Here is a 15,256-nt window from a genome sequence, read left to right on the forward strand (position 1 = left end):
GAGCAACTCGAATGGTTACTGATTTGAGGGAATTGAACTATTGAGAAAGACTGTGAAAGCTAGACCTACCGTCCCTTAAACACCGTAGAAGACGTGGAACAATGATTGAAATGTTCAAAATTGGTTATAACCGTTACGATCCACAAGCGACAAAAAGTTTATTTGAATTAAAAAACAGAAACATAACGATAAATGACGAGAAAGTTGCGATGAAAAAAACCAATCTCGGAGAAAGGAAACATTTTTTCACTATCAGAGCTGCAACAGACTCGAAATACCTGCCAAGAGAAGTAGTGAATTCCAACGCATTCAAAACCACCAACGCATGCAAAAACAACCTTGGCAGTTATTGAAAGAAAAACGGATTATATATATACGAGACGAGCTGAATGAAAAGAAATATACAATGAACTGATCAAGAGACGCGGCATCGTCGCCTAACTATCAGAATTTAACTAAAGTAAACCTATACTTACGTTGTTGGCTGATTGATACTCGCACACCAAATACATAAAAATCTGTTTCGTATTCCAGTCAAACAGGTTGCTAAGGTTACCATCGATGGAGAATTTGATTGTAGCTAAGTCGCTCTCCTGCCTAGACGTGGTAAAGTCCATTGCACTTCTCCTATCAAAAATCAAGTATTGAAGCAATTCTGACGTCAGACCCCAAATATTCCCAGGGATTAATGAAAAGAAAAATACCGAAAATATTAAAAGCCCCTTTGTCAACGGAGGCGGAGCAATAAGCAGAATGGTCCAAGAGCAGAAAAACAAAAAAAATATTGACTTATATTGGTTTATACGGGCTAATTGATAAAAAACAATTATTAGAATCGTCAATAACTACCAAGAAAACGAATAAATTATGCATGAATTGACTAATTTCATTAAGTTTTCTATTACATTTTTAGAAAAAAGTTCTTGATTAAATTACTCAAATTAGCATAAAATGTTAATTGCTTTGGTATTATTGACGTTTCTGATAATAATTTACAGAACAGCTAAAAAAGCTGATATTTTTCTGTTTTTCTGCTCTGGGACCCATTCTGCTCTTAGATCATTCTGTTGTAATGGCCACGACCGAGAGTGTCAATCGTTTGGAATAAGCTTCCATATCTAGAAAATTCCAAGGATTTTGACTGGAATACGTGATGAAGGGACTCCTGACTGTAACCTCGGTTACTATGATACTTCTGACCTTCTGATTACAACTTATTTAAAAAAAAACTTAAAGCTTCAAATGAAAATGGAAGGATGGAAACTGGGCATGTAATGTCTTTGAATTCAATGTACTCTTGCATTTATAAACCAATAATAAAATGACACAAATGTGCTCTTACAGCGTTATGTTATGCTTCTTAATTGGGACGCCTATATTGTAATTTTTGTAGAAGGTTGAAGCGAAGCATCCAAACGCAACAGCGCCCATTACGCTCAAGAAAAAGGCGAAGAGTGCATTCAATCTCGAAGAGAAACTATGCATTGCTAAACTGAAAACAAAACAAAACTAGAAACTTTGTGGTGTCTGAGAGATATTCAAACGTAAGTTCATTCTGGAAAGAAAACATTATTTCTAATAATAATAATCATCATAATAATAATAATAATAAAAATATGAATTTAGCGTACGCAAGGGGTTTCCCCCACAGTTTCAGTTAAGTAAGTTAGACATATTTCTGCAGTTGTTTCGGGTACAGTCGCACAGAATTTTCCAGCTATAGGGGTTGGAGTCATCGAATCTTTTCTCGAAATGCTCCCACATCCATTGCAGCAACCGTCCTTTGAGTCCTATCGTGTTGGTAAAGTCCACTTTTTGAGGAACCAAATTAGCCAGCCTCTTTTCATGAAACCAGAAATTTTTTTCACAAACAAATTTTGCAGGGCGTGTACATTCACATAAACGAGATTTTGTATTAGCTAGGTCATTTTTTGGCGGAAAACGGTCAGAAAAATTGAAGTCGTAGTGATTATTGAGGATTTTAGATAGTAGAAGTAAATTATTGAGCTGAATGTACATGGGTAAAGGCAGTATTCCTAGACGCTGAAGCGACGTTTCGTAATTAGGATCTGTTGCAATCCATTTGCGTGCATTGGGTTGAACACCTTCTAAGAGTTTCATTTCTTCGACGTTCAATTGATAGCAAATTTAATTATATATTTCGAAATTCAATTGTAACATTCGCCCGGAAGATACATATCGACGGATAACAAAACTAAGTCTTAAGACGACTGGCTAGCGTCTAAACAGAGCTTTGCATGTTTTTCACCGTCTCTACCAAGCCAGTACTTTTCGGTGGTCTTTCTTACACCGGGTCGACAAAAACGTCACTGCTCTCCGGCTTCGACCAGAACGCTCAAATTAACTGAATTACATGCAAAATTAGTGAGCTCATGGCTGGGTCTCAGTATCCCCAGACCACGAGGTCACTCCTAAAAACAGGGCTACTACTTATTATATTACTATTGTTTTTGTTCAGTAGATAAAAACCATCATCTCCATCGAAGATGGATCAACCCTTTCCCCCACTCCTAGCTTCTCATCCTTATCAAAATGAATCAAGTTGTTAATTAAATTCAATTCAGGACATGACAAGAAGCTAAAAGTTTATATAAAAGGCTAAAAGTTCCAGTCCCGAAACCCTTCCGGATTCTTGAATCCAGTGAATCAAGCTCCTCAAGTTCAATTTCACGCCAATCCGGAAGGCCGGTTCTCACCCTTCACCGTTGTTGGCAACGGCCTTGCAACTATTGTAGCAGCACAATAGTTGCAACTTGGAACGTTCTCTGCTATTGTAGTTCGTTGTCGTTTTTCTTTAATCTCGATTTTCGTTCTGTTCGCAATCACAGATAAAGTTGTTCTGTTTTTCTTAGTTCTTTTTCTAAAATGGCAGTTTCTGACGTTTCTCAGAAATGTTACGTCATCTCTTCGAAAATTTAAAATTTTAAAATACGGGAATATCCTGACCTTCACCGTTCTGCCAATCATCCGAATAACGTCGTTAATCCTTCGAAATCATCAACTCGGAAGGCTTACTGCTAAAAATTCGAAGTCTGCATAAATTGCATTTTGGCCATTCTGGTCGAATGTCACATACTCCCCGGACAGTCCGGTCAATGTCCCTATTGAATCGCACAATGTTCGTAAAATGGTTACAGTGTCATCGAACAGAATTTACAAAATGCACGAAATTACCCTTATCTACGTCACATCGACTCACTGCAGAATATAAATGGCATCATACTACATCACTATAGCCTTCAAATTCTTTCATTAATCTGCACACTGAGGATATAACCTAAGATAAAACATATTTTCTGACTTCCAATGTCAATGTCCCGATTAAAACTTTTTCTCTTAGATTCAAAAGGTGTTGGCTTGCAGGACAGTCCTGCCAACCAACAAGCTAAAATTATCCTACTATGCTTCTTCCCTTCGGAAATCTTGCTTATTTATTGTCCTGAATATTAAAACTAAGAAACTTTGTGGTTAGAAAGAACAATGTAACAACCTCCCTCTTCAAGAGATTACTCAAGTCTTTCATGTCACCACAAAGTGATCAGTCTTCCTAAGTGATTAAAAACAATCATGCAGGCTGAAATATTTAAATATACTCTCCTCTTAAGCCTTTCTAAATAAATAATAAGTGAGTGTCTCTAAAGCCACTTCAACTAAAACCAAAATGCAAATTTATAAATGCAACAATTTCAAAACTCAACAAAATGTTTCAGTTTTCAATTACAACTTGGTTGCTTGGTTTCTCACTTGAGTTTTTCACACACATAAAACAATTCTGAGTTTTGACTTTTCTTCATCATTCCTTTGTTCTCCTCTTTTTTCGTCGTTTAGAAGTTCTAAAACTTCTAAATTCTTCTAATTTTCTTTCTTGCCGCCTCTTGTTTTCTCGACCATTCGTCAATGCTCTATTTCCTCCTCCTGTGACACTGACTCCGCACTTTCGGTTTCCGTGTCTTGTAGCACGTCATTGACTATCCTGACGCTGTTGGAAGCCGTCCTCCAACACTTCTGCTCTTCCATTCTCTGTTTCTACAGAAGCTGTTGTGGAGACACAACGTCACGTTTCTCTCCAAATCTTCTTTCAGCATCTCTGCCTTCTCATTTCCACTACGCTCGCTCGTCCTGGAAATTCTTTTCACAGCGGTGGTCACTGCATTCCGATGGGTCACGAAAGCTCGCTTGAAAGCTCCTGCCCCAATGTCCAGCTGATATTCACTGTATACTCTGCCATGCTTCGACATGTGCTTTTTCGCATACTCGTACAACCATGCAGTCATGTTAGCTCTGAACCATGGCATCAATCGTTTTCTTGCCCATATCTTCTTCACTTCCATCGGAATGTTTAGAACTTTGCACATTGTCTCAAAAAGATCTAAATCTTTTAGACAATCTAATTTCCGTAATTGTTCTCTCGTCGGTGCCTCCTGTCTATTATTTTCTCTCACATGAGCTTCCAGCCATCGTATCGCCATCATAACTCCCACTATCACTATTGTTATGGGCTGTGATGAATCTGGTAAACCCATGGAGAGCAGCTCTCCAGAGTCCCAGATCAACACCAAATTACTACGCTTGGGATACCACCAGGTCTGCAGCAAGCAGTGGCAAGGAAACTCGTCATGTGTCAACATGATGCTCCTCCAATTGCGTTTTCCTGAAGCTTCCAGCAATGGTTCCACTTCCATCATCACTCGGTGGATTTCATCATTCTCGTCTACTGCATTGTAATCTGTGACAGTTGATCCTCTCTGTTTCTGTTTTTCAAAGTCACTGAAGTTCCCGCTCACATATCCCATGAACTTCTTTCCTAGTATTGACTCCAACTCCACTTTGGTTCTCTCTGGAACTGCTGAGAACATCTTACATAGTAACTCGTAAGACTTTTCAGACATTCTCGCCAATCTCACGCACTTTGGCACTGAGAAAGCTTGATCCACGATCGTTCTTGTACTCTTCACGTCCACGGCCACGAAATGTACAGGGTATCTGCTCTTGCACATTGGAGCCAACGTTGAACCCACCAAATATCGTGCTCCTGATGGTCTACAATAAGTTTCGCTGTGTCTGATGTTCATCTCTGTTTCGATTGCCTCCCTCCATTTTCCTATATACTTCTGCTCAGTCTGCAGAACTCCTGGGAATACTTCTACGCTGATGGCTGTGACCATCTCATGTTTCTGTTCTAGATTCAATAGTGACTCTAAAGAACCAAACATGCTGTAGAATCCTATAGCTGTCACTAGATTCACATCGGTTCCTCCATGGCAATCTGCTATCAGTTCCGTTTCCGTTCTTGCTTTCATCACTACATTTCCAAACAATACTGTCAACTGCTTGTGTTGTTTCTCCAGGGTTTTCACACAGTCTAGACTTCCACAAACGTGACCCTCTAGTCCACAGACTTCCGCCAGACAGCTACCAGGTTTGACCCAGTCTTCTGGTCCCCAGCCAGGCAACTCCACTTTATCTTCTCCGTTGCTCTTAGAGGCTGTTATCATCACATTATTTATGATGTTGAGGTCACGCAGGTTACAGTCCGCATTCAGTTCCCTCTGTATGTCTTGTGTCGCCCGTAATATTGAGTCAGCGTTGGGACTAGGACACCATGATGGCTTCATCAATTCCCACACTGCCATCAAGCTCGTTCTCAGTAATTCATCTGAGAATCCCCACCCAAATTCCACTCTCTTGTCGGATTTTGGTACTGAAGGTGCAGTCACCTCTTCTTCCAAGACCAATCCCAATTTGGCCTGTGGATTGTTAACGCTCTTAGTCGTCACAATTCTGGACGTCCAGAATCTTAGTAACACCGCCTGCTCATAATCAAAGAAGCAATCGCGTATGTCTTCACTCAGGAAAGGATTGTATGCTATCCCTATAATCCCGGACACATAGCTATATGACTTCTTCTTGATCGGTCCACAGTATTCACTGGATTTCGGCAATGCTCCCATAGATTCTTTAGTGAGCCTCAACTCCTTGTTTGAGAATCTCCTGATCTCGTCTATCTTTTTCATGGGTTCCAATTCTTCAGGTTCTTTCATGTTCACCCTCATCGGTTTACTTTGCTGCATATCCAGCAATGCTAGTAAGAACATGGCTTTCGTTCGCTCATCGCCTTCCTTCAACATTTTAACACAAGTGCTTAATGCAGGTACTGAAATCTGCTCTATCAGGAATCGAATGAAACAGAGAGCGTCTCTCCGCTTTGCACACGCTACTGCTGCTCCCTCCTGGACTATCAGATCCCTCAGATTCGTCATAAGGAAAACTTTTTCCTCCTTTGATCTCTTCCTTTCTTCTGAATCATATTCTTCGCGATTCAGTACCATCATGCACCAGGCGAGCCTGAGTTGTAATTCTGTCCTTACGTAAGGTACTGCCACGAGAGCATGTATTCTTGGCGTAGTCCTCATTTCTTCTTCGAAATACCTCAATACTACTGCTTTCCATGGAAGGCTCACTAACTGCTCGATCGCTTCCGCCTCTACGTCAGACGACGCCAAAGTTCCATACGCCTTCTGCTTGAGGGTGGTGCCTTGCAACATCATTTCCAGATAACCCTCCATGGCTTTTTCATCTTCCATGGCCATTACATACCCTCTAGCCGAGTTCCGGTATTCCAACATCTCCATGTATCCACCGGTGGGTTCATCTATCGACACTGTCTCCGACACTGTTAGTCGGTTGTATTCCACTGGTGTCAGTTGTCCTGCAACACTTCCTTTTCCATGATTCATGGGAGATGGTTTGAAGTCCCTCATTTTACTCTCTCCACGTTGACTGAGTATTTCCATTTCTAAAGTTGCTCCAGTCAGAGTTCGGTCACTCCTTTTGGATTTATAACCGGTTGACTTTATCCCTGCCATGAGAATGGGTGGCACCATCGCTATATCAGTTAATATTCTATCTGTGCCAGACATTTGATAATCACCCTGCCCCAAATCCATGACTTCTTCGACTCGCTTCCTTTTCGCTGAGTTACCAGCTTTCATCGATATTTCTGAATCCACTTTCGTCTTTCCAATTCTCCTCGGCATCACTCTGCTGCCTAACTTCATTTTCATCGCATTGATTTTATCAATCACCATTTTCGATCGCATCGTTCCTCTCCTGGTCCTTGACAGGTACACCACCTCTCCTTCATTGTCCTGCGGTGTCATCTTGATGGGAGAATTCGCTTCACTCTCATCAGTGGCTGAGTCGATCAATAACTCACTCAGTCTCCCTTCACACTCATCAAGCTTGTCAAGTACTTCTCTCATCAAGGGTTGATTGAGACCTGTTTTGAGAATGGACTGGGTCCCATAGCTCTGAATCACAGTCCAGACTTCTTCCATGAACGCCACTCTGTCCAGCTTACATCCCGTCCTACTCTCGTGGTCTCGGTGATGTACTTCCCATTCTTCTTCGGGCAGCGTTCCCAAGAAAGGTACTCTGGCCGAGGCCTCTATTCTTCTCCTTCGAGGTGATTCCATGAGGATTCTTTGGTCGTTATTTCTTGAATTGCCAGGAGAGCTGCTCTCCGGCAAATTCCGTTTCATTTCCTCAAAGGCTGACGGAGGTTCCAGTGTCGAGATGCCTTCATCTGCTGGCCCAGTCGCTTCCAACGTGTCTGCATTATTCTCAAGATCACTGAAGATGTTAAAATCCAGGCTGGATGTTCCTCCTGTCGATGCCCTGTCGTCTTCCCCACCAGCTTGATCTTGTTGCATGGGTTCTTCAGTCCGACGGCTTCCACCCTGTCCGTCATCTCCTTCTGACTTGTCCCTATTCGAGTTCGATGGTCCTTGTTCGTCTTTGTCGGCTTCTTCCTGGAATCTCGGTATGAGCAATGTACCGGCCGACTTATCTTCCTCTTCTCCATGGACCACTTTGATTTCTTCGCAGCCGAAGGGTGCTAGGAAGATTCTCGTCTGTAATACTCCCGCAACTTTCATCTCTTTTCTCACACTGGTCAGGATTACTGAGGCTTCAGGCAATTCAGTCCTGCCTCTCATCCTCATTGGAGCTAAGCCTAGTCCCCTCCATTCCTCATCAAATCTTCCAGGCTTGGGAGTAGCAGCGTTGCTTATTCGCCTTCTCGTCGCTTGATCCGTGTACGCAAATCGTGTGTACTGTAACACGGCGGCATTTCTCCCCACGAAGTATGGATCCATCGTCGCCGAGAAATTCCCTACTCTCCTTTCATTGGTTTCGAATGCTCTCAACCTAGGAGTTTGTACTGCGGAGACTGCTCCGAGCAACATCCTTCTTATCAGAGGGAATTCAGGGATTGCTTCTGGGAGCTTCTTGTAATCGCCCCAGTCCTTCGTCTCTTCTCTCACCTTGTGATACGCTGCTGTGAGACGAGGCACTCTGGTTATTTCACCACTCGTTTTGTCATAGGGCCTCAGATTCCAAAGCTTTGGAAACACCTCGATGTGTCCTCTTTCTACTTCTCCCATGCGGTCACAGAAGTGATCGTCAAAATTGATGACTGTCATTTCCGGCTCCGATATTTTCGCAAACAACAGATCTTCACTCATGAGCTCCCGCAGTGCCTGCTGCTCACACCAGTTCAGTGTACTACCGTCCACTGCCGATATGAGGTTCAGGTGCAGCACCGACCTCCTATATGCTTCCACTTTAACGTCAGGGAACGCAAAGGTGACTGCTGGTCCATAGATCACTGTCACGAACTCCGTGACTCCTCTGATCAGCGCCAAGGGATCGGTCCTCATAGCTAAGCTCAAATCTGTTAACAGCGGCATGCCTCCAACATGTCGTCTAACATCTTCCTCTCTTTCAATTGTCTCGTCTTCTCCGGTTCCAAAGCGATTCTGCTGCAAGAGATACTGGATAAGAGTGTGTCTCAGGTCTCTTATTTTGTTCCACGAGTCTGTGGATTTCTTCATATCCAGATTCCTCACTCTCTCTTTCATCTGCTCTGGACAACGTGCCAGTTTCATCAGTCCTCCCAAGTTTCCGTGGGTTATTGCGATCAGTGTCAGAAGTCCATCTAGTCGCAGGTTCTGTATTCCATCCGTAAGCAGTATCGCCGGTCCTTTTACAAAACTCTCCGCTCCGAACGTCACGAACAAGGCTATTAATTCCACTATCGATACTTTCACTACTGCTTGGAGGAATTCCTTTATCAAATAGTGCGAGACTTTCGGGTAAACTTTTGCCAAGAAGGACGCGGTCCATCCGGCTCCCAACCCTTCTAGCATGCTGTCTGTCCTTTCAAATCCCTCCTGTCCCTTCACTTCCTGGGTCCAGAAGGTTTCCAGAGTAATCTGACACATTCTGTTCACGAACTCAGCTGTCTTTTCTCCGGCATTTTCCGCCAGGTTCACCTCCTTCAACAAGTAGGCGTGTATTTTAGTGATCATTACTGGGCCTTGCTGAAAAGCATCTGCACCCAATGCCGCTACTCTCGGATTCAGGTGTAGCCACTGGTTTGCTTCCGGCTTGGTTCTCAGCACCATCGCTTCCAGATGAGCTCTCGTCTCCAGTGAATTCTTTCTTCTCGTGTCTTCACTCGCCACCTCCATTGCTCGGAACCACAAGTCGTTGGACATCGCCGTGATCACTCGATGGTCGTCATCTATTCCTGGTTTCAGTTTGAGTTGCCGACTGAAGTTGGACAGTTCCAACCCCAGCACTTCGTCCAACACCAACATGTGTAGCGCGTGGTCCTTGAACCCTCTCATCGCGTTTGAGATATCTGACCATACTGCAGGCAGTTCAGCCTTAAGTGGCCTCAGGTTCTCCATTTCTATCATGCGATTCGGGGCTGATATGATCACATCATATTTTCCCTCCGAAAGTAAGGCTACCATTGCATACACAAATTTCAGTCCATCCGGGAGATGTGCATATCCCGGAGACAACGCAAACACTACTCTCAACGTCACTTTATTGAATGATCCCTCCTTCGTCGCGTCTACCACTTCACCCATCGACTCCAGGATGTCTTTTATCGCTGGCCATACTGCGTTTTCTGCTGTTGCAGGATCTCTGAGCCTGCTCAGAAAACCTCTACTGTGTAGATGGTCATTGATGCCAGCAAACACAATCGTTATCGGGTTCATTTCTGTCTGCCTTTGTACCCCTATAGCCAATGACACTGATTGTAATAGGTCTAGGTCAACTGCGGCCAGCATTATGACGTCCGGCCAAAACAAAGACTTAGAGGTGTACACGAACTCTGAATTCGCTACTACCATGATTTTGGCCTTTCTCATCTCTGCTTTGTCGTAGGCAGCGAAGATGGTATCATCTTTCTTTATCGCTGTCAATCCGCCATATCTCTGGGCATCACCATCTTGGTTCACTAGTTTTGGGTATACTCTCTCCTTCACATGACCAGGTGGTGTCGTCAATTGCCTAAATATCTTCACGTGTTGTCCAATCGGCGCTCTCGCCGTCAGGAATCTTCCTGGCCTTTCTTCACGATTCCTCTCATCATGGTTCAATCTCACATCTTGCAACGGTCTTGCATTCACAGGTCCCATTGTGTTGTTGGAGGGCAGTCCCTCCAAGTCGGCAAATCTCAAGGCCGTCGTGGAGCTGAAATTTATGCTAGCGGCTATCAACCAGTCTACGCCGGTTATCGAGTACAATCTGCTGACGGATAGCGTCGCTCCATTCAGCATCCTCCTTGCATCTTCGATGAAGCTCACTCTCTGTAGGTCCAGCTTCATTAGTTCGTCTTTGTGTATATGCCAAGGAGACGGTATGGATCGCGACCACATCAATGAGCCTCTGCTCGGTCTCTCCTCTCGACTGGTACTCGTCGTCTCCGATCTAGTGTCCGATCTGGATGTGCCTGCTACTTCCTCGATTGGTTGGTTGACAGGTCCTATCCTTTTCCTAGGATGAATTGTCCTCCTCATCGGTGCTTCTCCCAACCGATCTTGTACGTCTGTTCTTCGACCTGGTTCACCGGAGCTTTGTTGCCGGTAATTTGTGACGGCTGGGACCATACCCAAGCGTGTTTCCAGGTTAGGAGGCACAAAGGTGGTGATCACCGTATCACTCACCGTTCCCTCTTCCTTCAGCACTCCTGTGTCAAAGAGTTCTGCTTCCAGCTCATCCAACCGTTCTTGGAAGACTCGATTCAACCAAGCTTGTCCTTCGACACTGTCGAAGTGGATGCCATCTGTGGTCAGTCTGGCTTGATCCATGGCTCTCAATTCATGTTCAATGTCCATGAGGATCATTCTTCCGGCATTTCGATTTGCTAGGTTTCTCAAGATGTTGTTCCATCTCATGACTCCCTCGTTGTGCCTTCTTCCTGATGCTGTCAGGCTTCTTGCGTTCATTGGCACCGTGCAAACGGTCAGTACCGCGCAACTGAACTTCTGCCAGAGAGTAGTAAACAAACACACCATCATTGATTCCCACAGTGCTTCCTGCTCATCTGATCCTCTGGAGATATCATTCGTCCCAACCAAGATCATCACATTGGGTATCTTCCCTGGATTCATCAGCTCCACCATGCGATATAATTGGGCAATCGTCGCGCCTCCAAAGGCCATCACCGTGGTGACCCATGAGGTCCTCAAATTCGACAGCACTCTGACTAAGCTGTCTCCCAATATCAGGTGAGATGTCCCGAGTGGTGGTTGGTGCAGGTTCACAGCCGGGCTCCAGGTAGCTCGATTGAAGCAGGCTCTCGGATCTGTCTCCGGAACTCCCGTGAAATTATACTTCAATTGATTATTCTTCTGCACGTCTATTACACGAGACACTTTCTTCGCTGGCATCTTCCTTACTTTCCTCTCTGGGATTCTCGAGTTCCCCATGAGTGGTGTCACGTTACTCATCCCTTGTCTGATTACTGTCTGGGAGAGTTGTACTCTGCCCGTATCGTCAATCGTTCCATAGGGTGCAGTCACCCCCGAACCTGGTGCATTCTTGTTAGCGACCAATCGTCCAGCTGTCTCTATCAGTTTTCTCACTGTCTGTTCTACGACGGGGTCACCCAAGGTGTCGCTAGGATCCGGGATCGTTACTCGATTTGTCTCCACTGGAGGTCGTGTCTCCGTTGTTTGACTCATTTCTCGAGGCGTCAAGAGCTCCATCGGGGACTGCCCACGAGGAATATCCCTTGCAGGTATTACTTTCTCCACGGCCGTTGTCAACGCCACCTGCTCCGATCGCTCTTTGTATTCCTGCCTTAAGCGTTCGATCTCTTGACCCTGTTTTTTGTTGCAGTCTTCAAACAACTTTCTCCACATGTCCCGGTCTTCCTCCATCGCCAGCATGGTCTTCGTCATATCGTCTAACTCCCTTTCGTATTCCTCAGTTGATCGTTCATCTCGTCCAGATCTTGTATGGTTTGGTTCGTCTGAACCTTCTGTGTTACTTTCGCCCCTTTTGGTGGCACAGCTGCTCTCAGTGGTGAACCAGACGAGGTCGCCTCGCTGTTCATCTCCCGATGCATTCTCGTCAGCCCAGGTTTAGGCTTAGAGGGCATTGGCATCTCACCTGGTTGGTATGTCCTAGAACTTCCCAATCCAGGCTCATTCGCCAAGTCACTCCCTGAGAGAGCCCCGTTTCTCCACCTCATCACTCTCATGTTCGGGCGGTCTAGTACTCCTCTTTCTCCATATGCTGCCATCAACAGGACTTCCGTGGGGCGGTCCCCACGGTTGTCGTGCCCCAAGATGTTAATCAGGGCGGTCAGCAACATGACCACCTCTGGGTCCTCCAGAGCGAAGTCTCGTTCGATCAGCCGACGATAGATCGCATCTACCATCGGTCCTACATATGCCTCTGCCAGGTCCATCAATTCATCCAGGTTGAAATTGTCCATACTGTTCTTTCCAAGTTTGATTTGATTTCGATTTCAAGTTTTGACTCAAATGAGCAATTAAATGATCAATCAGGATCTAGAAAAGGAATCACGACTGTCACACCTGTCAGTTTCACCTTAACTTGTATCGTTAAAATCTGCTTAAAACAGTTCAGATAAAAAGATATTTATCCTAAAATTTATTAAAATCAATTGGTTTCTAAAATTTTGGAATTCGACCTAAGATTGGACAGTCCAAACTTTGGATCTATTCCCAAGATCGTCATTTAGTTGTTCATGGTCACTAACCCCTACTTACCCATGATCTTAATAACCTAACACATAACATAACATAACATAACACACATATCACATATTACATGCAACTTGGTCCTTTGGCCTAACACCCTCTCGCACATCACTCAGCCTATACTTAAGTAATATTTCTTATGTAGATATACTTGTATGTTCGTATCAGAGAATATCACGTGTACAAGCGCGTACAATTCCCGAGGATGCAGTCTTCCTCTATTTGGATCGTACACTGGAAGCGAGAGCTCCTTCACGTCCATTTCCACAAGGAAGTCCCTCAGCCTCGTCAAAGACAAGACTAGGTTTTCTGGGTCCACGTGCTGCTTCTCCGTCGCCCTCGTTACCAAGAAGCACAAGTACTTTCCCGGTATCTGCGACACCGCCGGAGGTAAGGCTGCTACGCCCCCTATCCCTGGTCTTTGCTTCCAAAGGAATTCCACGTTTTTATATTCCCTCTTAAAATCTGCCGCTAGCGCTGTCCTAAAACTCATGTCTGCGGTGATAGCTACCGCACATGTTCTGTTTGTGAGTATGAAATCACTGTCTGTTAGTATTATGTTACTAGAATATTCATTTGGTAAATTAAAATATGACTCCACTACCCTGCCTGTGTCAGGTTTCTTAGGTTCTTCACCTGTTTCTGCTTCTAACTCTCCTGTTTCTCTTGCTATTCTCAATTTTTTTATTATCAGGTTTTCAGTGTGGGTAAGTCCTACCCCCACTCCCCGGACAAAAATATCCATCGGCGTCCCCGTCGATCGCATACCGGGTATTAAGTCAAGGTTAGAAGCCGGAATGAGAAGTTGTCCTTCCTGGGCAGCCCAGGAAGGATCATCTCGTTCGGTCTTAATGTATTTCGCGCTTTCACGATCTACGTATTGAATCGTAACGTTGGTCTTTTTAGGGTCTGATGTCATTTCGTTCAGCCACTCTAAGACGCGCAGGTTCGTCAGGTCTTGTTCATTTGACTGCTGTTGCTCATCGTCGAATTCTACTTCGGGTTTCGACCAGTCATCAACCCACTCATCGTTGTGATCATCGACTATGTCAATGTCTTGTGACACGGTTATTTCCTCTAAACCCACTACTTCCTCCACTATTTTCTTTAGATCTATCTTATCCACTACAAAGTCGTCACCGTAAGGATTGTATTTCTTTCTTTGTCTCGTCCCGTCCTTTTGACGAGTCTGAATCGTGAACGGAAGATCTGGTTCCAAGTTCTTGGGAACCTCTGTCTGTTCGGGATCCCGCCAATCCTCTTCTGCGTAGGGTAAGGTTTCATCTTCCGCTTCGATCTGTTCGTTTGGATCCAGGTCCAATGGTGTATCCGTACCTTCCTCTACGACCTCGTTTCCATCGTTCTTCTCCCTGGTGCCCTTTTCATTGACCTCACAAGCAGGATCCATCATTAAATAATCCCCTTCTTCCATGTCTGCAGGTATACACCAGTCTTCTGTCGATGGATTGTGTGGCTTGATGTTCTCGTAGTGGGCGGCCCGGCCAGTACTCAGTCTATAAAAGCGTCCCTCCTGGTGCACCTCCGTAATCATGAAGGGTCCCCTCCACTTTTTTAGAAGCTTCTTTGTTCCTTTCGGTGGTATAACGTTCTGAAATACCCATACGTAGTCTCCCACCGAGTAAGCCTTTGCACCAGCTGCTTTCTTGTCGAATCTTTTCCTCTGCCTTGCCTGTGCCTGCTGAGTGTTTCGTCTACACAAGTCGTTCAACTCCTGTTGGCGTCTGATCACATCCCTCACGTAGACCTGTGGGGACGTTTTTTTTCCCTCATATTCTGGGTAGAAGAAGGTTAAGGGTAAAGACTTTTCGTGTCCAGTTAGCATCATGTGTGGACTGACTCCAGTGGTGGAGTGTTGCGTGCTATTATAAGCTCCCATCACCTGCGGAAGGTATCTGTCCCAATCGGTCATGTACCTGGAACAATATACTCTCAGCATCGACACTAACGTCCTATTCTGTCTTTCCACTAAACCATTCGTTTGAGGGTGGTATGTCGTGGAGTGAGCCTGAGCGACCTGTGAGCGTCTCATAAGCTCTTTCGTAAGCTCTCCTACGAAAGCCGTTCCATTGTCCGATTGAAACGTCATTGGACAACCATGTCTTGCTATCCACGTATTGATCAGG

The 15,256-nt window shown here is 44.7% G+C and overlaps 1 protein-coding gene across 1 annotated transcript in view; it reads right to left on the reverse strand.

The window, feature by feature from the left end:
* The window catches only part of LOC134851012 (signal peptidase complex subunit 3-like), a 43,410-nt gene that overhangs the window by 9,342 nt on the left and 18,812 nt on the right, over positions 1 to 15,256 (reverse strand). The window contains exons 2-3 of the mRNA XM_063866891.1: positions 1,343 to 1,489; positions 477 to 627 (exon numbers count right to left, since the gene is read on the reverse strand). Coding sequence (XP_063722961.1) covers positions 477 to 627; positions 1,343 to 1,485 — 294 coding nt within the window. The 5' untranslated portion in view covers positions 1,486 to 1,489. The remainder of the gene's footprint in view (positions 1 to 476; positions 628 to 1,342; positions 1,490 to 15,256) is intronic.

The sequence above is a fragment of the Symsagittifera roscoffensis genome, chromosome 7, assembly GCF_963678635.1.
Source record: "Symsagittifera roscoffensis chromosome 7, txSymRosc1.1, whole genome shotgun sequence".
Taxonomy (NCBI): domain Eukaryota; kingdom Metazoa; phylum Xenacoelomorpha; order Acoela; family Convolutidae; genus Symsagittifera; species Symsagittifera roscoffensis.